This window comes from Coffea arabica, chromosome 2c, assembly GCF_036785885.1.
Source record: "Coffea arabica cultivar ET-39 chromosome 2c, Coffea Arabica ET-39 HiFi, whole genome shotgun sequence".
Taxonomy (NCBI): Eukaryota; Viridiplantae; Streptophyta; class Magnoliopsida; order Gentianales; family Rubiaceae; genus Coffea; species Coffea arabica.
Genome location: NC_092312.1, coordinates 13,972,587 through 13,999,144, shown reverse-complemented (window position 1 = coordinate 13,999,144; position 26,558 = coordinate 13,972,587). Strand labels below are relative to the sequence as shown.

General features: G+C 35.8%; 4 protein-coding genes across 5 annotated transcripts; 1 reads left to right on the top strand and 3 right to left on the bottom strand.

Moving 5' to 3' along the window:
- Positions 1-672: 672 nt before the first annotated feature.
- On the bottom strand, positions 673-3,629 carry LOC113722193 (uncharacterized). The gene is made up of 3 exons (XM_027245674.2): positions 1,545-3,629; positions 1,078-1,422; positions 673-990 (listed from the first exon to the last, which is right to left on the bottom strand). Exons 1-2 carry the CDS (start codon positions 3,625-3,627, stop codon positions 1,082-1,084), a joined length of 2,424 nt encoding a protein of 807 aa, XP_027101475.2. The 5' UTR covers positions 3,628-3,629; the 3' UTR covers positions 673-990; positions 1,078-1,081.
- Positions 3,630-14,229: 10,600 nt separating this feature from the next.
- LOC140035506 (uncharacterized) lies at positions 14,230-14,967 on the bottom strand. Its single transcript, XM_072076764.1, has one exon. It carries the CDS (start codon positions 14,965-14,967, stop codon positions 14,230-14,232), a length of 738 nt encoding a protein of 245 aa, XP_071932865.1.
- A 3,963-nt stretch (positions 14,968-18,930) lies between these two features.
- On the bottom strand, positions 18,931-22,388 carry LOC140035056 (pentatricopeptide repeat-containing protein DOT4, chloroplastic-like). The gene has a single exon (XM_072074488.1). The coding sequence runs from the start codon at positions 22,221-22,223 to the stop codon at positions 19,584-19,586; it is 2,640 nt and encodes an 879-aa protein (XP_071930589.1). The 5' UTR covers positions 22,224-22,388; the 3' UTR covers positions 18,931-19,583.
- An 8-nt stretch (positions 22,389-22,396) lies between these two features.
- Positions 22,397-26,203, top strand: LOC113726191 (uncharacterized). Of its 2 annotated transcripts, none has more exons than XM_027249771.2 (3): positions 22,397-22,620; positions 24,670-24,930; positions 25,647-26,203. In XM_027249771.2, exons 1-3 carry the CDS (start codon positions 22,524-22,526, stop codon positions 26,009-26,011), a joined length of 723 nt encoding a protein of 240 aa, XP_027105572.1. In that variant the 5' UTR covers positions 22,397-22,523; the 3' UTR covers positions 26,012-26,203. The 2 variants fall into 2 exon arrangements, with proteins under 2 accessions (XP_027105572.1, XP_027105571.1); XM_027249770.2 differs by having other exon boundaries at positions 24,613-24,930.
- Positions 26,204-26,558: the final 355 nt, after the last annotated feature.

Below are 26,558 nucleotides of genomic sequence, written 5' to 3'. Positions count from 1 at the left end.
CACCAATTAAATTTCAAGTACGTTGCATTAATTACTGGAAGATACGGAGACTCTATTGAACCTTGTTGAGTTGGAATGGAGTAAAGAAAAGAAAAAATGGAGTAAGATTTATGTTTAGATTGAGATATTGCCTATTAAGTCAAAAGTAAGTGTGTGTTTGCTTTAAATTTAGATAGTTGTTTGTTACATTTAAAAGTACAGTATCTTGATAAAACAGTTGGAAGTAACATAGTTACAAAGTTGTAAATACTAAAATAACTTAACCGAACATAAGCTCAATAATTAACTAAATGAACCGAATTATCACTAATTAAATCAAATTTAGCTAACCAATTTTGGTGATTTTAATTTCAAATCGATTGCAAAAAATGCCTGATTTATATGCGCGGTTGTACTACTTTGCTACACTCCATTATCAACAACAATGGAATAGCATACAGTACCAACATAGAAGAAATTCTGCATATATAAAGACTTCAAAAATCATGATTGAATAAAGAAAAACCACGAAACAAAAGGGAGAAAGTAGTAAAGAGTCTTTTCGTGGTCTAAATTGATGCAAAAACTTGTAGTACAAAAGACTCTTTGTAATATAATATGTTAATTAAATGGGGCTTTCTAAATTTCTCAAGAGCAAAAGAAAAACTAAAGTACAAGGAAACAGGAAGAAAATGGTCTAATCTGCAAAATGCATAAATCAAATGGAGAGTTTCAACTTTCACGAAGCAAGACTATGCACATACAATTTTGGGTCGGAATTAGAAATAACGTGCTTCAGTTCTAATTTCAAATGCTGTCACCTCCTATGTGATTTTCCTCTGGATTTCTCTCAAATAACAACTAAGAAAATGCACTTAGCATTACATACCTGCAAATAGATTCACAAAACAACATTTTCAGAGAAGGGAATAAAACTTTAGCACCTATTAATTTCTAACTTGGATGACAACATTTATTGTCTTGCATCACGTTCCAATTCTTGGCATCATCCTGCAGACAAGATACTCTAAAGATTATTCAAGAAGAAGAAACTTGTTTTGTGGGATTAAGTTATGAGAATATACTTTCACGAGGCACCTGATTAAGCGTCAAGTTTACGTTTTATCTTCTTGAGTGTTGTCACGACATCTTTCATATTAATCCGATCTTGTGGGTATTCAGTGCAGCAACTTAAAGCCAAATTGAATATCATTGATATGCACTCCAACTTCTCATTGAAATGCTTATCTTGTTCCCCGAGTAAGTTGCGATCTGCGACCTGAAATATTGCATCAGGTAGAGATTCTTCTATCCAACTCTTCAGGCTCAAATCATCTTTGAACATTTCATCACTAGGCTTCATTCTTGAAAATGTTTCCATCATAATTATGCCAAAACTATACACGTCAACTCTTGTTGACACCAGCCCTTCAACTCCATACTCTATAATACGAAAGGCAATCAATCATGGTTAAACAAAAAGAAGAGGAAACTGAAGAAATTGACACAAAATTCTACAAATTTTAGATATAGAAACAATTTAAAGGAAGTCAGATATGGCCAACCTGGAGCCATGTATCCAAGTGTTGCAAGAGTCTTGGTAAGCAAAACACTGTTTCCTTCATCCAAAAACTTTGCAATGCCAAAGTCACATACATAAGCAACCATATCTCTGTCAAGCAATATGTTGCTAGGTTTCAGATCAGAGTGAATCACTGGTGTCGTGCAACCATAATGGAGATATTCCAATGCAGAGGCAACATCTATCATTATGCTTAGTCTTTGCGGCAGATCTAAGCAATGGTTATGAGAATACAACCATTTTTCAAGACTCCCGTTGGGTATATAATCAAGCACTAAGGCTTTGAAGTCAAGATTAGAACAACTGCCAATCACTTTGATTATATTTCTATGACGAAGGTTGCGTAGAGCTTGACATTCTGCATCAAAACTCTTAGAAGTGACTTCGTCTAGCAAAGTGAAGACTTTCACAGCGACAATTGTCCCATCTGTTAAAATACCTTTATAAACAGATCCAAAACTCCCTTTTCCAAGTAAATTGCTTTCATCATAGCCATTGGTTGCTTGCATAAGTTCATAATATGAAATCCTTCTGGGAACAACTGTGGGCAATAAGCCAGTATTCCTTGAAACCTCATCCTTTCTTCGCCATCTTAAAAGCAAAATTGCAGCAGTTGGAGCAATTATTGCTGCTGCAATACCTAATACAATGCCTAATATTTGAAACACTTTCTTTCGACTCGATTGGTGAATCTGATGAGAACTACACGGGGGAACATGAAATCTTTGAGCGCCACACAAGTCATCATTAAATATGAATGATTCGTATGTGAAGCTCTCGAAAGGACCACCGGATGGAATTTCTCCTGTTAAGCGGTTGAAAGAAAGATTGATGTAGTTGAGATATGAAAGTGTCTCCAAGGACTTTGGGATTGGACCTGATAGACTATTATTGGATAGGTCCAAAACTTCCAAGCTTAACATATGCCCGACCGAGTCCGGGATAGGTCCCTCAAGTTTATTCTGTGCTAAAGAAAGTTTGGCTAAAGTTTGCAAACTTCCTATGGAACTTGGAATGTTCCCATTAAGGTAATTCCCTGACAAATCCAATAGTGTTAATACCGTCAAATTTTCAATTTCTTGAGGAAGTGAACCACTCAAGGAATTGTTCGACAGATTCAAGGAAAAGAGATCAGTGAGGTTCCACAAGCTTGCAGGTATACTTGAGTTTAATAAGTTCCCAGCAAAGATAATTACTCTCAGAGAACTGACATTACTTAAGCATGATGGTATTGACCCACGAAACTGATTTTGCTCCAAAGATAATACGAACAAGCTCTTTAACTCACAAAGACTATCTGGAATTGAACCACTCAATTGGTTACCATGGAAATTCAAAACTTGAAGCTTTTGCAAATGTTTCACTGTGACTGGAACGGACCTACTCAGGTGATTTGCAAATAGGCTCAAAACAAATAGATTGCTCAAATTCCCAATTGCATCAGGAATGCTTCCCTTGATTCCGCAATCATATGCATAGAATCTCTCCATAGAAGTTGAAAGGTTTCCAACTGATATCGGAAGAAAACCGTGCATCGGATTGTCATAAAAAGCTAATTGTTTCAAATACTTACAATTTGTCAAGTAATTGATGAAGCTCAATTCTCTTGACCAAGGCTCAGTGGTCAAATGATTTTTAGAGAGATCCAGTATTTCTAGTAGTCTTAGATCCCCAAGAGAGCTTGGAATTAGACCACTGAATTTGTTTGTATCCAAGTCTAATGTAGTTAATTTAGATGCATTAGAGATCGAGGCTGGTATGGCTCCATCAAACTCATTTAGATCTAGAAAAAGCTCTTCAAGGTTGATTAATCCAAAACCCATGGATGGTGGAAGTCCTCCAGAAAGATTATTCTGCGTCAGGGTTAGTTCCTGTAGCATTGAGATGTTGAATATTTGGTCTGGTATGGATCCAGTTAGGCTATTTGAGCCCAGATTAAGTAGGTTTAGATTCTTTAGGTGGCCAAACTCTTTTGGTATGGTACCTATAAAGTTTACAAATGTTAACGCAATACATAAATTCAGAAATGAGAAACTCATAGTGAGTTGTTGTTCATGAAAATGCATCAATACCTGTCAACTTATTTTGAGTTAGATCTAGCACTGTGAGCAAGGTTAAATTCCCAACCACCTGTGGGATCACACCTGCAAAATTGTCTTCAACACTTCAACCCTGATTTTGAAAATTTTGGACTGGTACATTTGAGTTGGCCATTAAATTTAAATTGTCTACAAATTCAGCTACTTAGAGATTTATTGGGCAGGATAAATTTGAAAAGAAAAAAAAAAAAAACTAAGAAAATTTTCGACTCTTCAAAAGAACAGCATCTAACCAATTTCTCAAAATCATTTGACAGCTTTTTGTTACTGATGAACCGATACAGGGGAGTTCAGAATATCATTAGATAGTGAGAACAAAAACTTTGGAACACTTGGGCAGTGTCTGCCAGCCTGCGCCCCTTGACCCGTGAGGGCTATGACTCTGAGCTGCTGTTCCACTATATTATTTGTTGTAATTTGAATAAAAGACTGTTTAACTCTTACTTCAATGGTTTGCATTGCTAGACTTTTCGCTGGCAGTAGAGGCAAAATAATCAGAAAATAAAACAGGTATTGTTAAAATGATTTTGATTTTTTTTTCCATCAATTTCGGCAAAATAGCTTCGGAAATTACAAAAATAAGGACGCACTTAGGCTTATGCTGGAAATCTCTTTCATTTTCGGTAGTCTCTTGGTGCTATTATAGGCAGTAAATTTGAAACTTTACTCAAAAAATAAACAATGTAAAAATCGATCGGGAGGTTATCACAGTGTTTGGGCTCAATTATATATTCCTTCCTTGTAATTAACCAGGCATTAGAAGCAAATTGTCCCCCTATATTATAATAGTCTAATGTATTTGGGTAGGAAATGACAATTATGCCCTTAGTATTAGAATATTTTTATCGTGTCGTTTTCCTTATTATTGTTTAAGCCTCTCTTTCCTCGTTCTCAATGCCTATTATGAAATACAAATTTTGATAATAATGTACTATATAATTTCTTGCAAAAAAAATTAATTATCATAAAAAATTTAAAAGCATACACTTATTCTAAGTAACTTCTATTTTATTAAACAAATACTTGTTATGCATTAATTGTTACCATAAATAAATATTAAATATTTGGTATAACTATTTTACTTTTGTTTTCTTTTTTCTTCGTCTTCTTTTCTTCTCTGTGCTTATTAACAATATATTTGACAATCGATATGGAGGAGGAGGAGGAGGAGGAGTAGAAAGAAATCTGTATATAATAGCAAAATGATGAAGAAGAAAGAGAAAAGAAAAAAGATCATATGAGAATGTCTAATAATGAGGCTAAAATTATCTTTTTACTAAAGACACAAGGAGTAGTCATTTGTAGATTTAATTTGTGAATACAAAGGGTTAATTTGTTACATGATCACAATTAGAGGGGGGCAATACGTGATTAAGCCTAGTACTTTTCCTTGTAATGGGTTTTGATACATTCAATGTTAAGTAGTAAACTAATTGGAACTGTGGGGAATTCAGCAAGAAAGAAATGTTAAGAGTTCAAGGAAAGATTGAAAGCCACCTTGGTTGATGAGTTAGAGTCAATTATAAACAAATCAAGCAAGAAAAAAATAAATTTAAAAAAAAAATGAAAGAGAGCCCGGAAAAAAAGAAGCAATGATTATAGCTAGGTCCCAATGTGTACCCATTATTACAACAAGTAATCCTATTAATTGTTGGGTATTTATGAAATTAACCCTATCTAAGGCCCATTCCATTTTTATTTTTATTTTTATTTTTTTTTTAATCTGTCCTCCTCATAGTCACTTTGGGCCTGAGTAGCTCATTGAAACTTGAAAATCGAGACATGCTACCGGCTCTAATTATATCTCAATTTTGCACAAACCCAACAGTTAGGACTTACCATTTAAGCTACATTACTGCCCAAGGTTAGCTAACGATATGTTGCGCGCTGACTTCGTAAAGCAATTTGTGCAGTATGTCTTACAACAATCTTTGTAAGCAAAACAAAAAAAAAAAAAAACAGATTTTAGCTTTTGTAACATGAGAACTTACATGAAGCACTAAAATCATGGATCGAGGACTCATCATACTTGCATTAAAAGATAGCTAGTGCTAAATTTTCTACTCCAACTTTTCTTCTCATCACAAGACGATTTTAACAAGCAAAAAAGAGTTAATATAAAACAGAGCTACATTAGATTATGCACTTTTGTAATGCGTACCTAGGGGCGCGCACTTGTTGATTACGTGCAACATTTTATGTAAATGCAAACATTCACATTTTAAGCTGTTTATCTATACAAATGCAAAAGTTAGGAAGGGTACCTTTTAAGCTGTTATTGCCAAGATATAATTCCTCGAGCACCGTCAAGTTGCCAAATTCTTCTGGTATCACTCCGGTAAAGTTGTTATAAGACAACCCCAATACTTGAAGCTTTGAACATTCAGATAACGATGACGGTATCATACCACTGAATTTGTTGTGGGAAAGGTCAAGCCATTTGAGTCCTTGAAGACGGGGGCAGATGCCAACTGGAAGACTGCCAGATAGGCTATTATCAGCAAGACCAATATATTCCAGTGAGGAAATATTGAACATCCCCAGTGGCAAAGAACCTGAAAGCCGATTTTGGTACATAACTATTTCCTTCAAGTTGCTTAGATATCCAATCTCCATTGGAATTGTTCCTTGCAAGGGATTGAATGACAGTATCAAAGTATCTAGCTTTGACATGTTGGAGATAGAAGCTGGGACAAAGCCCGTAAAGCTATTGTTCTCGATAGAAAAGTGTTGGAGTTCTTGCAAGGAACCAACCCAAGATGGAATATCTCCACTAAGCTTGTTAATGGCAAAATTAAGGACTCGTAGCCTGCGTAATCGAATCAATTCATGGGGAAGTTCTCCATGAAAATCGTTCACACTGATGTCAATGGACTTGAGAAATGACAGGTTCCCCAACTGTGGAGGAATAGTGCCGGTAAGACCCAAGTTGGAGATGTTCAAGGCAGTCACTCTGCGGTGGCGAGAGCCGCAAGTGACTCCTCTCCATTCACAAACTGAAGAAGCAACGGACCAGTTGTTGGCTAGCATTTGTTGAGGATCTGAAGTGATTTTAGCTCTCAAAGAAAGAAGGGCTAATTGATCTGTGGTAATGTTGGTGGCCGTCGTGGCTAAACTATCTATCAGATAACTTAACAAGAAGAGCCCGAGGGTGAAAAAGTAGTAAATTTTCTTCATGACTATACTCAGCTCGAGTTCTAAGACAACCGAGACAGGCATTTGCTAGAATGGATAGCAAGTAGTGCAACTTCCTCTACATATATAGACAATTTTAACCATACGTATAATCCGTGGAGTGCTTTGGATGGCATCTACATATTTTACCACTCTTCGTTAAAGTAAAATAAATTTGAAAATCTACGTATGGTTTTGTTTAATTATGACGAACATGTGCAATGCAGGTGCAACTTCTTTAGTATTGCATTTCAGTTCCATTTCCATCTAATTTTTTTCTCAATTTGCCACATTATAGAAGTCAAGACTAAGAGAGATTGGTATGCTAGTGGATCATTCATTTCCTCCACTGACAACTGCGCAGTCAACACCTAATGCCTTAGTAAATTCGGGAGAAAAACTTTTTGACATCAACCTATTGATAAGTTTTCTAAAGTGGTATTTTAAAAAAAAAAAATTCCTAATCATCACTTTGTGGAAATCATCTTAAGAACAATAGCTTTGAGAATCAGTACAATCATTTTCATTTTGTCAATGTCTTACTAGTCTGTCTCAGATAAATTCATTGTACGCAAAGGGCCAAGACTTTTTTTTTTTTTTTCTTCTGATTGTACACTAAAGACCAAGACTTTGAGAATCAGTAAAATCATTTTCATTTGTCACTTTGTGGAAATCATCACTTTTGTGTCAATAAATGAATTGCACGCAAAAGACCAAGACTTGTTTTGGTTTTCCATTGTACACTGAAGACCAAGATTTAGAGTTTAGACTAAAGGGTCTTCATATATCAATTTTGTTTTTGTTTTAGAAAATTTTAGAACATGGAGCAGTCCTCTAATATGGACTAATTACACTTTGCACCCTGAAACTTGTGCTACTTTCACACTTTGCAACCTAAACTCTAATTTTGGATACTTTACACTCCAAACTCTCAATTTTAGGGACTTTACGCCCTAAATTATCAAGTTTATTCTATTTAAATCAATGAAATGATAATTTTAGAAAAATTAACAGCATAGATAACCTTACAAATTGATGACAATGTGCTAAAAGTAGTGAAAATGAGCCAAAATATCGTAACTAGAACAAAACAATACATTGCTATTAATTTACACTATCTTTTTCCTTATTAATTTTGCTAACAATATTAGTAATTTATGTTGAAAATGATCAAAAGAAATCAAGGGATCGCAGATAAAATGAAATGATATGTTGTCATTAATTTACATAGTCCACCATCTTGTTAATTTTACTTCTGCTATCATTGATTGGATTTAAATGGGATAAATTTAAGATTTTAGGGTACAAAGTGTCTAAAATTGATAATTTATTATGCAAATTATCCAAAATTAAAGTTTGTAGTGCAAAGTGAAAAAATGGTATAGACTCGGGAGTGCAAAGAAGAATTAATCCCCTCTAATATACCCAAAGAAAAATCAAAATAAAATAGTTAACCGGGGGTAAGACTAATTAAAAAGGTACAATCCTTGCAGAAACCTATTGTCACGGCAATTATAAAGGGGGAGGTGGGAAATGCGCAGAGGTAGGAGTTGACCATGGCATGATTGCAAAATCGAGACTTCAAGTTCCTCCACTAAGAAATAAGAAGGGATTGGAATACCTTTGTCGGACCATGTGTTATACCAATAGGTTTTTTTTTTCCAAGGAGGGGTAGACTAGACTAGCCAAGGTAGAAAAAGATATCAGCAGGATTAGCAACCACTAATGCCTTAGTAAACACGGGAGAAAAAAATTTTGATATCATCCCAATTCCCAATGATATAATAAAATTTTTTTGAAAAAAAAAAATGACAATCCAAACAAATTTCTTTGGGCCCACACAAAATTTCGTGTGTAACTAGCTCATTCCTAAAAATGTCCTGCAAATTGTGCAGGACACAAAAATTATGAGATGGTTTGTTGACAAACTAACCACATAAGCAAGAAGAAGTAAACAAAACTTCCTAGCCATTCTGTACTTTTTTGGCAACAAGACAGGCGTATTTTAGAGGTTTCAAGGAATGACATTGAGGGTAAGGGTGTAATTTGCTAAATACATACGTTTAACTCCCCCATTATTGTGCAACAACACACATGCAAAGACAAGTAATCCTGTCATTATTAAGCGTGTAAACAAGTTTAAATAAGGCAAACGCCCTAGTGATTAAACTTGTTTGATTATTCTGACGAATTTGAAATTTTATTCAAATTTAGTTTATTTACTTCTCGAGTTGAAATCGAATGAGTTTTTATTGAGCTTAACTCGAGTCTACTTCAAGTAGTCGACACTTTTTACATGTGAACTTTACTAATAAGCTAATCCAATAGAGTTCCAACCGATCTTAAAAGTTTATACAAATTATTGTTCAAATTTAATTTGATTAATTTGCAAATCAAATTCAAACGAGCTCTTAACGTGTCGAGTTTAATTCGAGTATTGAGTAATTTGATTCGTCCTTCAACCCTAATAATTATGATTAAAAATCAAAATGCGAGTAACAGTCAAATTTGAACCCGAAACCACTTATCTTTTCACTTCACATGCACAAAAAACTCAAGGGAAATGCTTTTTAATGAATATGAGAGTAGGAACAACAGTTCCCGTTGCATAGATCAGTAGCACGACTAGTTATATAGACTGCTAAATGAAACAAATATGTGTGAGGAATGATGGTCCATAACAAACATTATTATACGGATCCAAAAACATAATAAAATAATTCAAGAACTCTGCATCAATCAAAATATTAACCACCAGATTAGCATCTGTATATTACTAACAAAGGTTAATAAGTCATGTGTATCACAAGTCTTACTAAAAACTAAACATAATCATTAATTCATGATCACATCTATAATCCCCTGATTCACTGTCATGAGCCCATCACTAAATTATTTACATCAGTCATCTATATGATGGGAATCTAATGGTACTATAAAGCTACTAATAACTTTTTAAAATCTCACTAATCATTCTGTAATTCCCTTAGACTTGGATTAATGGGCTTCTTAACAAACCTCACAGGATCTAGCTCCCCCAATCAGACTCCAAACATCAGAACTTGAACCACTCTTTACAGTATTAGTCCTGACAGACAATCCCGGGCAGAAGGCCTCCAACCACGTCACTCTTCTCCAAAAACCAGCTTTATAGCGAACTTTCATTTGAATCTTCAAGTTGAATACCAGATTTTCACTCTCAGCCTGGTCCACGTAAGCCCCAACAGCGGCAAAATTTGCTGTAAGCGAGGTTTCGTTCTTCTTTGAGAGAGCAAATGGCGGGAGGGTAGTTCCCGAGAGTTGATTGCTCCCGAGATAAATTCCGGCGTCGAGGTGGTTATAGGAGAGAGTAAGTTTGCTGTTAGGGTTACGGGCGCTGATGATTACGGTGAAGTGGCCGGAAAGAAGGGGAGGTGTGGTGGGGGAGATATTGAAGTTTGAGACGGTTACGGAAGGTAATGATGGGTAGGAAGAAGAGTAGGAAGAAGATGACGGAGCCAATGGCGAAAGGTGTGAAAAATAGGCAGTGGAAGGTGCAGTTTTCTTGCCGGATTGTTGCGGTATTGTGAGGGTGTTTGTGGTGTGTGGGTGGTGCCGGTGGTGGTAGTCGTATGGAGGAGTAGGGACAGGAGGTGTTTGACGGCAGCGGTGGACGGACATTGGTGGTTGGTGGTGGATGAACAGTGGCTGAGGTCTTGGATTGATCGGCCATGGAAGAAGAAGCAAATGCTTCAGTAATTCAGTTTCTTGGTGGGGTGGATGAAATTCTTGATATCTACCTATTATGCAATAAGAAGGTGGATGAATTTCTTGGTATCTACTTATTATACACAAGAAGATTTGGGATTTTACGATAGTACTTCCATTTTTTGACATGTGACGTGGCTCTTTTTTATAGAAGTTATGGTTTTTTTTTATTTTTTATTTTTCCACTATTAATTTGATATGTCAAGACAGAACATCTACTGTATCGATTAAGACAGGAGATTTTCACTGCAAGTCATTTTGCTTAACTACGTGGATTTTTACTGTTTTTATATATTGTCTAATTTATGATCATAAGATCAAGTTTTATAAATTAATGGAAAATCTTTAACCCTTGGATATTGATTAATTATGTTTAGTTAGTAGCTAACCAACTCTTACATTTAAACTATTCCTTCAATCCCTTAAATATTGATTAATTATGTTTGGTTAGTAGCTAATCAATTCTTACATTTAAACGGCTCTTTTACGTAATCGATTAAAGTTTCTTTTTCTATTCCTATATAAATCATTTCTCAGAGGTGCACAGGAATTTTAGCTTTCTTCCTTCCCAAATTGTACTCAATCGTGCACTTGTTTCATTGCCTTCATTAATCTCAAGATTAGTAATGGATTTGATAGATCCTATGCTTGTTGCCCCCTTGATTTAGAAGAGTTAACTTCATATATGGAATTTCTCTTCACGGTAAATTTTAATTGTTCTAATGCTCAATTTTTTTCTTGTATTTCTGTTTATTATGTACCAAAAAAATTTGGAGTTATGTATTCAACTAAACTACTAAGATGCTCAGGTTGTGTTTTGCACAACCGAGATACCTCTAGTATTACTATACGAGGGTGCAAAAGATACGGGAACAGAAACTCTTATTACTGTGCTTTGGGATAATTGTAGAGTATTTTTAATTTTGTCCGGTAAAGATGGTAAGATAAGCGAAATTTTGCAAATATGGTTTGTCTCATAATGCTTACATTAGTATAATTAGTAGTTGTTGTAGTAATTCTGACAAAAAAAAAATAAAAAATAGCAGTAGTAATTTGAAAATCAAAGAAATAGCATAATAGTATTTTAGACCAAATAAAGAGTAGTAGTAGTACTAATTGTTGAAGCCACAATCTTTATGCCATGGGATGTGTCAACTTAGCTGCAAGGAGTGAATCCACCTAACTTGATCAATCAAATATAGGAACCACCGTGCCAATGGTCCGGTGGCCCCTCTTGGGATGTTGGTCGAGAGATCAAATCTCTTTATCAGTATCAAATACTAGGATTTTCTGATTTTCAAATTCAGTAAATGTAGGTGTAGATATAAAATGTTAGCGTTTGACAAAAAAAAAAAATTAATGAATATAGGATGTGGATTAAAGGGAAAAGCAAATTTGTACTCTTGTGTACTACATTATAATTACATTGCTTGCCAAGATTTTCTGTCCTCTCAAATCGAACAGGTGTGGATGTAGATATAAAGTGTTGACGTCTGACAAAAAAAAAATCAATAAATATAGAATGTGGATTAAAAGGGATTTTTTGACTTCTCAAAAATATAGAATGTGGATTAAAGGAGATTTTCTAGCCTCTCAAAATCAACAGGTGTAGGTGTAGATATAAAATGCTCACGTCTGATACAATAAAATCATTGAATATAAGATGTGGATTAAAAGGGAAGAGGAAATTCGTATTCTTTGTGTACTGTATTATAATGACTATGCTTAGACAACGATGAATGTAGGACGTGGGCTATAGAGAAAGAGAAAACTCTTATGTAAGGACACAACTGGCACAATAATGACTTTACTCGTAGTAAAGGGAAAGCATTGATGGAAGATTTGAGTTGGCCAGAGAAAACTCCTTAAACAGTACAAGATGATTAGTCTACACTTAGTTCAAGGGAGGGAATCCCCCCAATATACCTATGTTAGTTTCATGTTACATAAATGATGAATTTACCTTTCTTCTTTAACTAACGTCGAATGGTGGCCATTGAGGAGGAGACCTCCAACTATCATTGCATGTCAAGAACATGAAAATCACGAATTTACCTAACCTCAATCACTCTAAAATGCAGGCTAGTATAAAGAAGGTTTAACTCGATTCCATTAATTCCACAAGGTAGGGCTCAAAAAATTATTAGGAACTCAAAAAGTTGCTCCTATGTGACATTCTTGTGGTTTGAATTGGGTTCCAAAATCAAATTGTAAGCATCGATAGAGTGGGTACCATGCCACCTTGTTATAGACTTAATCATGCCCTAATTTTAATTTACAAGATTTCAAAAATGACTAATAAAATAAGTTGCATTAAATCTTTAGCAAATAATATATACCTATTAGCCAGTTGACATCATGGATTTTTTTTTTTTTTTTTGCAATACAAACGGTCCCTTGTATATATTACTTCATAGGGTCTCATAGAAGTAAGTAAGGCTTATGATCATCCAAGATTGGAAAGTTTATCTCCCCATTCCGGTGCCCTATATGTTGAATTGATGTAAATTTCTTTGTTTAAGTGATACTGATCCTCTATATCATGTGCCCTATCAATTCAATCCTAGGATTCTCTGGATTGGACGGTTTGTGGTAAAGCAAAATATAGAAACTGAGGTTAAGAAAAACAAAACTCATTTTTCTTTAAATGTTTATGTGACTAGAAAGTTAGTCATTACAAGCATCAAAATTTCCTTGCACATTCCTGCGAAGTCTTGCAAAATTTGAAGGAAAAGAAAAAGGATGGAAAAATTTTACAATTTGTGTTGACAGGTTTCCCTCACTTTCTTATACTTTTCTTGGCAACAAGTTACCATGCAGGGGCTTCCACGAACATGACGTGAAGGGTGGGAATTTATTTCTTTCTGTTCCCCTTTTATTTTCATTGGTTGGTAAAAGTAACCGACCCGGCCCCATTTTTTGTGCAAAAACAGATGGTGTAACAGAAAGACCAAAAACTTTTTTGTTGGCAAAATCACTTGCTTATAAGGTCCACCAATACTTCAAATCTATATTGTGGACAAAAGACTTTTATTAGGATTGAGTGCAACAATGGTCTGAACCATTTGTTTATCCATAAGAGAATACGAGTAGGACTAATTGCAAAGTGCACCCCTAAACTCTCACCTTCTTGACTTGCGCCTCGCACTGTTAAATTCAACAATCGCCACTCTCCTTGCTTTTTGGATGGCGTAAAATGAAAACATCCCTATTATTCTTTACATTTGTGAATCAACTAATCAGCCAATAATAATTATGGTACTGACTCGAATCCTTTCCCAAAAAAAAAAGTAACAAAAGGTTTTCCGAAAGACACGTACGTAAACCAAGAATTCCACATCAATCAAAATATTAGGCAACAGATTAACATCTGTATTTTACTAACCAGTGTATTAATGCTTCCTAAACCTTGGAGAATCAAACAGTCATGGTATCATTAAGTTATCCTACTAGCTGAAAAACCATCATCAATTCATGATCCCATCAATAATAATCCCCTAATTCAGACTTTCAGTGTCTTGTGCCCATCACTAAGATCATTTACATCACTCGTAAATACATCTCACCTTTTCATCTTACTTTAAAGCTACTCATAAATTTTTTATAATTGCCATCTCATCGTTCTACAGACTTGGATTGATAGGCTTCTTAAAAAACCTCGCAGTCTTTAACTCCTCCAATTAGACTCCAAACATCAGAACTTGACCCATTCTTTTGAGTCTTAACAGCACTGACCAATAATCCCGGGCAAGAGGCCTCCAAATATTGCACTTCTCTCCAAAAACGAGCTTTGGAATGAACTTCCATTTGAACCTTCAAACAGAGTTCCAGATTTTGAGTCTCAGCCAAGTATGTGTAAGCCCTAACCGCGGAGAATTCTGCATTGATCCCGGTTGCATTCTTCTTCTCTGCCGCAGTAAACGGCGGGAGGGTTGTTCCCGAGAGTTGATTGGACCCGAGGTAGATTCCGGCCTCGAGGTGGCTGTACGAGAAGGTAGTTTTGCTGCTAGGATTTTCAACGGTCAGTCCAATGTTGAAGTAGCCGGAGAGAAGGGGAGGGGTGGTGGTGGAAATATTGAAGTTGGAGATGGTTACCGAGTCGACCCGGAACGTGGGAAGATCAGGGTGGAAAATCATTAAGCAGAGAAGGATGACAATCAAGCCAATGCCTAAAAATATGAGCCTTATGCAGAAGAAAATGCTGTCCGCTCGCCGGATTATTTCAGCATTGCGAGGCTGGTTGCGGTGAGTGGGTGGTGCTGGTGGTGGTAGTTGTGATGAGAAGAATGGGCGGGGCTGGTAGGAGGTGTTAGACCGTGGAGGTGGGCGGACATTGGTGGTTGTTGGTGGCTGAGCAGTGGCCGGGGTCTTGGATTGTGCAGCCATCATGGAAGAAGAAACAGAAGTTTTGGTACTTTCTTGGCTTGGCGGGGTTGTAGAAGGAAACTAACAATAAACAAATCTCACAAAAAACCTGCAGCGGAATATCGAAAACTATAAAGGAAGCAGAGTAGCAACGCATATATATAGGTCACTAAAGTTTTCAAATTTGCTTAAAGACTAGTCCGCACCGTCTAATGAATCAAAATCAATTTCGGAATTGGACATCAATCAACCGAGACCAATTCTAATTAGGACAGACAATTTCCACCGCCTAAAACATTACAAGAAATTAACAATTAACTATCAAATAATAAAAGGCTTGATTTAGCTTCAACAGGGGTGGATGCATTTCTTGATACTGTATGGTAGGAGTACTATATATAAGTGTAAAAAGAAAGGGAAGTGAAAATCCCTTTTACTGTGCTATGGGATAAATTATTGTAAAGTACTACAATTTAATACCAAGACCTACCCATGTGAATTTTATATGCGGAGATTCAACCCCAAGATTTTTTCTGAATTTTGTTTGGAAGAGTTGGGGTTGCACCAATAGCTTAAAATTTTTGTTCGTTTGTCAGATTCAGGGTTTGAATTCTGGCCTAACAGTTGGGAGTAGGAAGGATAAAAAATAAATAAATAAAAAGCTGGGAGAAATTCTGAAATTATGATGTGTGAATGACCGTCATAATACCTGTATTGTTTGTTTGATTAGTAGTAGTAAATGTTGAAGCCAAAATAATAATAATAATAATAAATGTCGTAGTAGTAGTAGCAGTAAAGAGTAAAGGGTGAATCCGCCTAATTCGATCAATATAGGATGTGTATTAGAGGGAAGAGGAAATTGTACCCTTGTCCTACATAATGAGTTTTACTCACATATGAATGAATGTAGAATGTGGACGGGAGGAAAAGGAAAAAATCTTATTTCTTATGAAAGTAAATTATGAGTTTACTACGTAGAAAAGGGAAGCTGTGATGAATTTAGCAAAGGTCAAATAATGGAAGATGTGACTTAGAGAGGAAAGAAAACTCCTCAAATAGTAGTAGATGATTGATCAACTGAGCAAGGGAGGGAATCCCCCCAATATACTTTTATTAGCGTCATGTTACATGATAAATTTACCTGCCTTCTTTAATTAATGTAGAATGGTGGCCAATAAGGAGGAGACTTCCTACTATAATTGCATGTCAAGAACATATAAATGACGAATTTACCTAACTTCAATTACACTAAAATATAGGCTGGTGCAGAGAAGGTTTAGACTCGATTGGATTAATTTCACTAAGAGACCTCCTACTACCTTTGCATTTTTGCATGTCAAGAACATGTAAATGACCCTTGTAACAAAAAAATGAGAAATAATCCAACAACTCAAATAAGAGTTGGGGCTGAAGTGGGACCAGATCCATTTTTTTGGGAAAAAAAAAAAAAGAACATGTAAATGACGAACTCACCTAACCTCAATAAAGCTGGAACTAGGCTAGTAAATAAAGAGGGTTGGTGGCACTAGGATCGAATTCTAGTACATTAAACTCAGATTTGATTAACTTAACTAGGTAGGGGATGAAAATTGTTAGGAGCATAAAATTTCACCCTATGTTATATTCTTGTGGTTGGAATTTGATTCCAAAGATCAAAATTTTTGCATCAGTTCAGTAGCTATATATTTATCCTTCCTTGTTTCTACAGTCAGTCAGCCCTTAGTTCTAACTTACAAGATTTCAAAACTGACTAATAAATTGAGTTGCAAGACTTTTATCAGTTGAGAGCTTCTTATAGCAAAATAAGGCTTTGTTTGATAATCTAATTCAACATTTAAATTTAATGGATTCAGATTTTAATACATTTAGATGCGTTTAATAATAAAAAATTGAACATCTGAATTAAATAAGTGACACTGAATTTTCTATGACAAAACTTGCTTTCAAAATTAAGTGATAAGTTATTCACTTATCACGTATATGATATATACTCAAATATATTAGATTTAATACTTAGTAATTAAATAACTTAATAAATTCAAGGATTCTGGTGCCCTGTCAATTCAAGAATTCTTTGAATAGGGCTAAAAGGTTTTGTTCAAGTGATAGCGATCCGTCACATCATGTGCCCTACCAATTCAACAATCTCTCAATTGAACAGGTTGTGGTATAGCAAAATACAGGAAATAGAGACAAAGGGGAAATTTTTGAATTTTCTTTAAATGTTTACTTGACTAGAAAGTTAGTCATTAATAGTATCATAATTGCTTGAGTAACTAGCTTTTTCCTACAAATTCTTGCAAAATTTGCAGGACTTAAAAAGGATTGGAAAATGTTACAATTATGTGGACGAATTAAACACAGAAGCAAGAGAAAGTAAACAAGTTTCCTCACTTAATTTCCCATACTTTTCTTGGCAACAGATTACTACGTTTGCGTTTCTAGGGACGTGGACCAGGATAAGGGTGGGATTTTCTTTATGTGCTTTTTTTCCCCTTTTCTCTTTGGTTAGTCAGAATAAGAACATTGCTCCTATTCTTGTTCAACAACACAAAGAATGACAACGAAGCTCAGCCTAATTGATAAAACGCTTCAACTGTAATTGACAGGGCATGGCTTCAAGTTATCAAGACGGGTAAGTGGAGAATTACTATTAATCCTCTTTTAAAAAAATAGAGAGACTAAAGGTACATTTGATAAAATAAAATTTGAATTCATTAAGTTATTGAATTGTTAAGTACTAAATTTGATACATTTGAGTGTATATCACATTAAATGATAAGTCACTTATCACTTAGAAAATTCAATGTTACTTAATTGATTTAGATGTTCAATTTTTTATTATTAAACACGCATGAATATATTAAAATTTAAATCTATTAAATTTAAGTATTGAATTGGATTATTAAACACCCTAAAACTAATTCTACTACTATGTTGTGAATATAAAACTAATAGTCAAATTTGATGCCAAAATCTATTGCTCACAAGGTCCCAGTAGTCTAAACCTTCATTGGCAAGATGGAATCATGTACGTGGCCTGAAAGTAATTGCATTCTAAACACAATGAAAATGTATGACAATGATAGTTGGAATGATTTTCTTTTGCATGAGAGGATATGATAGGGAAAAACAGCAAAATAGACCCCTTTGCTCTCGTCAATTGTTCACATTTGTCTTAATTTGGACACTTGCCACTCTCCTTGACTTTTTGAATCATGTAGAAGGACGAAACAAGACATCCCTATTACTCTTTGCATTCACAACAGCTCCATTTTCTTAAGTTGAAACTTGAACAAAAGATAAGTGTAGTTTTGTCCTTTCACATTATTAAAAAAATTCAAAGGAAGTGTCATAAACAAAAATTGAAGTGTCAACATCAATTCCTTTTTTTTCTTATCTAGAATAAAATAATGTCATGAGATTCATGGCTATCTAGTCAAGAATTCCAAATCCAAAATATTGTAATTAATCTGTGCCAATCCCATGTTAATTGTTGGGTGGGTGGGATCAGGAACAGGAATGTTCTCATGCCAGAAGAGTAATTAACTGTTAACATACTTAAGATTTGGTTTTTTACAGAGGAAAAGGCGATCCCAACCAGTCCTAATAGTCAGTGAAACACTTTCTCATGTCTAAAAAAGATATCATGTGCTGCTCAATCACAATTTCCTCTACGAGAGAAGAATTGTTAATGATTATTAGTAACATCAGTTATTCATTGAAAAAAAAAAAAAAGATTGGTGAGGAATTTGGATATAGAAATATGCAATATAGTTTTCTGTGTCTAGCAGAAATCCAAATTTCCAGCATTTGTTTTAGACTGTATATTTTCAAGTGTTATAAACAGATATGAAAAGGATAATTTTCAGGATGCATGCACTTTGAAGAGCTTTGGAGATTAACTAATCAACCAATACTCATTCTGGATAAAGACTCGGAATCTTTTCATGGAAGAAAGCAAGGATTCTGAGAGCTGCTCCATGAAGGAAATGTAAAGGATCTACTTAGTTGCAAATATAGTCTGCCAATTTTTCATTTCTGAACATATGAGGCCTATTATCTAGATTGGTATTTATTCCCTAGGAATACAATGACTCGTTCAATTTATGAATACAAATTTCCAGTGATCATTCTAGGATCATAAGTACCCTTAGAATGTAGGAACACAGTTGGAAGCAATATACCTACTTTGAGGCAGATGATCCTTAACCTTTCACCAGCTTTATTCAGCAACACTGCCAATTCAACTTAGCTCATCATTTGTACAAGTCTGAGTACAACTGTTACTTCCAGGCCGATGCCATCTTTCTGGATCAGATTTACCATCTTTTCTTTTTCCCGGTGTAGTGATTGATCTCTTTACGGCACCAGTCTAAAGCACCATGGATGAGGCATTGCATTAGCAAGAGGAAGGTCGTCAGAATGTTGATCAGAAATCTGAATGCTCAACTGGCAATACTATAGTCTTTGAACGCTTTCAGAAATATGAAGCAGCAAAGAAGTAACAGACGTAACTTGCTGCAATTTTGAGATTGATTGTAGCAATCATCTCCTCAATGTCATAACCATGATATAGGTAATTACATCCATGAGTCCACCTTTTACTCGTTCCTCAGCCTGCTAGCAGTTCAAGACTAACCTCTGCAAGAGCAAGACCCATCCTTGAAATGGTGGAATCGACTAGAATCTCTCAAGAGAATCTCCCTTCCAAGCTTCTTGGAAATGAATTTAGCCATCTCGTGGCAGTCACCACATATTCGGAGATTCTTAGTGACTCGTATGGTTTTGCTAGGTGGCAAACTTAATACTCCAAAGGCCATAGCCAATTTCTCACTGTGACCACAGAGAGCTACCTCCTTCTCTATCTCATCTTCATTGATTAGTGCATACTTCTGTTTGGAAGAGTGGCCTTGTTCATTCATTTTCCTTCTCAGATCTCGTAACAAGAATTTAATGCTTTTGGCCTGCGGGAATGCACTATCACCAGAAACAAAGATATAAGCTTTGCCCCTGATCTCAATCCAACTACAACCTGAGTTCTTTTTCAAGGCACGTTTGCCTATCTTTTCCTGCAACCTTTTTACTTCTTCCCATTTTTCTGCCTCTGCATAAATATTTGCTAGAAGTACATAATGTCCTGTGTTTTCCGGCTCTAGCTCAAATACATGTTCTGCAACTTTCTCAGCCATATCTACATCATGATAAATTCTACACCCACAAAGCAGAGCTCCCCATACTGTTGCATCAGGTTCAATTGGCATGCCCTTGATGAACTTGTATGCCTTAGATAGTTTCCCAGCACGGGCTAGAAGATCTACCATACAAGTATAGTGCTCCAGGTTGGGTTCGATGTAAAACTCATTTCTCATTATATTAAAGAATCTCCAACCTGCATCCAGTAATCCTGAATGACTACAAGCATAGAGAATGGAAATAAAAGAAACTTCATCAGGTTCAATACCAGCTTGCCTCATTTTCCGAAAGGTTGCAACAGCTTCAGTCCCAAACCCATGCATGGCATAACCTGCTATCATTATCGTCCAAGAAACCAGATCCTTTGATAAAATCTTACGGAATAGTAATTTGGCCATGACTAATGCACCACACTTTACATACATGTCAATGAGTGCGTTAACAACAAAATGGTCAGAAGACAACCCATTTCTCAGGATGTAGCCATGGATTTCCTGGCCTCTATCCAAAGCTGCTAGGCTGGCACAAGCAGGAAGGATGCATGTTACTGTTACATCATCTGGCCTTTTGTGAGGTTGCATTTTAGCAAACAAACTGAGTGCTTCATTAGCAAGAGAGTTCTTTGAATAGCCTCCTATCATTGTATTCCATGATACAATATCCTTTGCAGGCATCTGAGAGAAAACAGCTTCAGCATTTTCCATACTTCCACATTTTGCAAACATGTCCATGAGAGCGTTAGACACCACTAAATTTGTTTCCATGTTCTTTTCTTTGATATAGGCATGCACTTTCATTCCACTTTCCAATGAACCACTACAGGCACAAGCATGAAGGGTACTTGTTACAGTAAAAACATCAGGATCTATGCCTTTCTTTCTCATTTCATGAAACAATTCAATAGCTTCATAAGATAATCCTTCTCTAGCATACCCTGCAATCATGGAGGTCCATGATACAATATTTTGTTCACCCATGTTTTCAAAAACACAAACTGCCCCATCCATATCACCACATTTAGCGTACACATCCAGCAATGTATTCGTAAATGGCATTTTTAGATCAAAACCTGCTTTTACAGCGTAAGCATGAATGGCTCTACTCAGCAACATGTCCTTGATGCTTGCACAGGCTGCAAGGGCACTGACCATAGAAGCCAAATCAACATCAACTCCCAAACGTAGCATTTCCATGAAAAACTTTATCCCCTTAACGGCAAGTCCATTTGCCACATAACCACTTATCATAGAATTCCAAGATACAACATCTCTTTCACGCATTTCATCAAACAACTTCTGCCCACTTCCACTCCTTCCACACTTGAAGTAAAAACTAATCAACGAGTTCACAACAGCACTATAAGAACCAAATCCCAATTTCAAAATTTTCTCGTGGACCTTTTCCCCCTCAACTACATTTTCTAAAGCAGCAAAACATTTCAAAATGCAAGAAAATGTATAAGAATTCATCTCAATTCCCAACTCCAGCATCCTATAATACATATTTACACTTTCCTTAAAATTGCCGATCTTTGCATACCCATTCATCAATAAATTCCAAAGGAAAACGTTCTTGCTTTCACTTCTATCAAAAATCCTTCTCCCTTCAATCAAATGCCCACAACTCACATACATAAACACAAGTTTAGACTCCAAAACACCACCAGTTTCAATACCATTTCTCTCAATAATTGAATGAACTTCCCTACCATTATCAATTGACTTATATTCAGCACACAGTTGCAATAATGAACAATAAGTTCTTGCATCAAGTTTCAATTTTTCATACTTAAACAACAATTCCATGGCCTTATCAAGATTACCCAATTCACAAAATTTGATAATTTCAGTATTGTTATCAATACTACGAATATTTCTTGTTCTGTTAGCAGACAAAACGCTAGCTTTAGGTGGAAGACCAATAGAAATATGACTAACGCTTGAGGGAAAAAGAGAGGTTCTTGAATATGGGTTCCCTGGCAAAGCCTGAGAAGTGCCATTTTTCAGTGGTTTTTCTCTAGAATTATTTGCAAAAGGACAAACCCAGAAGCCCGTTGAGGATGTTTTGGTCGTTAACAACATGGATTTTGCTCTTCAAGTCTCCTCAAAATGAGAAAAATTGGCGGCAAAATGCAGAGCCCGGTAAATAAACCACCAAATAGGCCACTATAGAACTGCAGGAGCACTCCAAAGAGGGCGCGTGAAATTACGCGCCTAGAAGTGGTGTGTGCCAAAGAGGGATAGTGGACGTCAAATATACACGTATGACTAGTACAATGCTGTGGTGTTACAAGAACCAATTTTTGGAGTCAATCTAATCCTTAAAGATCTAAGAATAGGATTCCATAGAGCATCTGCTGAGGTTTGAAGAAACAAAGAATTATGGGTGTAGTTGCTTTTTGTTTTCAGTCTTCTATATTTCACTTGCCATCTTTTTCTGCCTCGAGCAAAAGCGAGTTTTTTCCTCTCAAAGTAAAAGGTACAATTTTAAATCTTCCTCATTAATTAATTTCAATGATTTCTATGGCATGTTTGTGAATATATTTTGAATTTTATGATTACTGTTGTCATCTTTTTGAATATCTTTTGTGTTTTCCCCCAAGCACGTGTAATGTTCATATTCAGCTGATTATGCTATTGGGATTTTGCTGTGAAAATGATATATGCATTTAGGAGTATGATTGCATTGTTGGTGGATAGTTCATTCTGGGGATCAATATTCTGCCTCCTGAAATTTTTGTGATTGCTGGTATGCTTGATCAAAAAGGTTATGATCCGACTGCCATGGTTAAGAATTTGTAAAAGGTTGTATAGATGGTGAAACTTTTATTCAATTGATAATGCAGAATGCAATGGAATTACATAGTGGATTGGATAGTCTATGCTAGTGGAAGCTTCTTCTGATGAAGAATGCTGAAGATTGATTAAGCAGGACATTCTCCTAAATAATCCACTTAAGCAATATATAAACACATTTAAATCTGCTTCCTCTTCCACCTTATTCCAACCATTATTAAGTGGTTAAGCTTTTGGAACTTCTGGAATTATGTGATTCGCTATCCCACTTGGATTAATCTGTGGCTTGATTTTCGGTCTGTCAGTATTTGCACCTAATCGATCTTCTGAATTTCTCTTCATGCGAATCAATAAAAAATGTTCAGCATTCCTGAAATCACCTATTCTCACCTACAGTCAAAGCTTCAGTCCTTTCGAGTGCACGCTTCTCTCATTGCTATCAATACAAGATTTTCATCGTCCTCTGTGTTAGATGTTTTGTTGACAGCACCTCCTATCTATACAGATCATCTTCAAGGTTTGTCTTGTGAGATTTTGCTGCTATGCGATTCCATTTGGAACTGGCATGCCAGTCCATTTGGTTTTGATCATACTACCAATAGGTAGTTTTCATCAGTGGACAGATTTGGATCTAACTATATCGACTACAAACAAAATTCCATGCTCAGATATTCTAGCTAGTGGCTGAAGGCTGCTTCTAATAATTTTGCTACATGTCTTCGGACTATAGACCACAAATTTCTCTAAGCTGTAGGCTGTTCTGGCAGCTATGGAAGTTCCATAATGGAACTTAGCGAGATGCTATTTTTCATCCACTTGCTGCTCTTGTACACTATTCCCTAACAATATTTAAATGTACAACCAGCTGAACTTTGGTGCTTGATTCTAAATTTTGGCAATAATTATGTCAGCTCACCCGTTAAATCCTAGTCCTAAGTTGATGATTATAGAGACAGCGTGGTCACAGACCCAAATTAGTCCAAGCCCAGCTCCTTGCGTGATGTGGCTGGGAAGACTTAGTTGCCTTGTTACTGCAATATGTTTTGAAATGACAAGTTTCTTTACCTGACCTCTGCTAGTAGAATTTATATTTCGTAATTTCTTGTTGCTTGTTTGGATCAAAAGATGGAAAATTTGAAAATTTGGTGTTATTGCTGTCCTTGAATTTGAGGGCAAGAAATCTGGAGTTTGAGTTAAAGATCAATCTGGCTAGCGCTAAATTTTTGTTCATATCAGAGAGAGACACTATACTCGTGTGTAATGTTGGTATGCTATCCATTTATCACCAAAGATGAATGACTTGGAATCAGTATATCCTATTATATGAGATTACTTTCAATGAGCTATTTCCTATTACTAACATGTTTTTCTGCTTGTGTCAATACCTCCATAACAATGTGAATGAGCACTTAGTCATCTTTCTATGCGCTTTGGCATGATGCTGCTGCAATATAATCTAAACCTTGTTGGCTAATCTCATTTACGTCTTGATTGGTTGAGCTGTCATTAGCTGTCAAGTCTCTTTTCTTTTTTAAGAGGTGGAATAGAATAATCCGGTAGAAGCGTAATGATCATACAGTTGTGATGTCTCACTAGCAAGCATCTGTACAAAAGTGAACTTTTGGATATTGAAACTGAGGTATCATCTCTTGATGCAGCTTGTTGAATTTGGCAGAGTTTACAGATGGACCTCTACTGTTTGCCTCTAATAGGGATATTTATTATTATCCAGTCGTTTCCAGCAAACAAGCTGATGGTGATAGGAAAGGTGTATCTCCTCAAAGTCCTGGCCTGGGAAGAATACCAAAAGGGAATGAGAATAAGGAAAATCAATCCTCCAGAAATCGGGAAGAGATCATTTCTCTTTTTAGACGAATTCAATCCTCTATCTCAGAAAGGTCTGCAAATTCGAAAAAGAGAAGTTCCCAACCATCTGAAGATGGGTCCTCTGCGGATTCAGTTTTGGAAGTTCTTCGTCAGTCAAGAACAAAGGGTATGACAATGGTTGCCTTTCACTAATTTGGGGCAGAACAGTAAAGATAGTTCTTGATTTTCTAGAGATAACATAGCCAATCTGTGTAGTGCTAAGCATGCAAAAGAAACCTATAGCAGTTTCTTGACATATTAATCTTGCAACTGATAGAACTGATAGACATACATAAGTTTAGCTGCATTAGATTCATCCTTCCTCCTTTTTTTTTTCATTTATTTGGTTTGTTCTTTTGGTAGAGAGAGAGAGAGAGAGAGAGAGAGAGAGAGAGAGAGAGAGAGAATATCATAGATGCTCAGGTGGTTAAGGTAAAATTTTTGCTGTGGATATGTTAGAGAAATACGTCTTTAAAGAATGAGGTCATAGGTTAGAAATGTCCTCCTGTATACCAGCAAAAGAAAGAGTGAAAACATAGCCTTAATTCCTTATTCTTCTTCAGAGGGAGGTACAAACATGCCAATTCTTTATTGATCAGAAAGCTACTATGGGCGTCAACTGCCCCAACCATGCAAAATTTGAAGAACTATTTGCAGTAAATGTTTAGGTAGCTCCAATCTAAATTCAGTTTTCCAAATACACATCATATCACCATGCCTAAAAAAGCAGACATTATTTAAACCTGTTATAAATTAACAGAGGCGCTCTGATCTTTACGTCACAATCAAGATTTCACGGTTTACTGCTTCACCTTTTTGCTAAAACTTATATGCATTTGTTAGGGAAAACTGCTAGGAAAGATGGGGACAAGATTTTGGCTCGGCAACGGGGTTCTCTAGGGAAGGAACAGAAAGCCAATTACTCATCAGTGGTGGACTCAAAGTTAACTCGTCCACCATCTACTTTTGTGAGGAGGTCCCCAATTCCTCTGTCAAACAGAGGAGTACCAGCTGACCTTAGAAGTGATCAGGTGCCTGCTGCAGATTATAAGAAGGAAACGGAAATTCCAGAATTGAAAGTATTAGCTCTGCAGAAAGTTGAGGACATGAAACTTCCTGAGCTTAAAGAACTTGCAAAATCTAAAGGAATCAAAGGCTACTCAAAACTTAGAAAGGCCGAACTGGTGAAGTTGCTTATCACATCATAAATTTGTCGTGTATGGGAAACGAAATTTTTGTTTTTACAGATCCGATCCTGCTGCCATTAGCTTTTTATCCTCCATCTAGGACCTTTCAATTTCCCTGTTTCTCTTTAATTCTTTTGTGTGGCAGAGTAGATTGTGTCAGTGAATGTATTACGGCCTGATGAATGTTTTAGTAATGCATTAGTTCCTTGCCAATGATTGAGTGACTAGATTAAAGGTAAATGACATATTTACGTGCAATTTAATTATAACTGATTAAAGTTAAATGAGGCATTACCTCAAATAATTCAAGTCATTTGTATGTGCAATTTAGGTTGTATACTTGTTCAGTCAAGTATCAAGAAACAAAAAAAAAATGTAGTTTCGATATGGCTTTATCAGTTTGAAATACCATTTTCAAACATGTTACTACTGAGTACAAACTAAATTTAACTCTTTTTTTTGTGGGTACGAAATTAGATTTAATTTAAAAATAATTTGATTGATACAGTCTAAGAATAGATTAAAAGAAAAATAGGGATGAAGTTGCGTAAAGAAAAATATTTCATCC

Bases quoted from the DNA above. Each gene is read 5' to 3' on its own strand.
- LOC113722193 (XM_027245674.2), bottom strand. From the start codon at position 3,627: ATGCATTTTCATGAACAACAACTCACTATGAGTTTCTCATTTCTGAAT. The intron at 1,423-1,544 runs GTTGGCCATATC...TTCGTATTATAG, and splicing joins ACTTGGATACATGGCTCCAG to AGTATGGAGTTGAAGGGCTG.
- LOC113726191 (XM_027249770.2), top strand. From the start codon at position 22,524: ATGGGTGTAGTTGCTTTTTGTTTTCAGTCTTCTATATTTCACTTGCCA. The intron at 22,621-24,612 runs GTACAATTTTAA...TGAATTTGGCAG, and splicing joins TTTTCCTCTCAAAGTAAAAG to AGTTTACAGATGGACCTCTA. The intron at 24,931-25,646 runs GTATGACAATGG...TGCATTTGTTAG, and splicing joins TCGTCAGTCAAGAACAAAGG to GGAAAACTGCTAGGAAAGAT.
- LOC140035056 (XM_072074488.1), bottom strand. From the start codon at position 22,223: ATGTTGTTAACGACCAAAACATCCTCAACGGGCTTCTGGGTTTGTCCT.
- LOC140035506 (XM_072076764.1), bottom strand. From the start codon at position 14,967: ATGGCTGCACAATCCAAGACCCCGGCCACTGCTCAGCCACCAACAACC.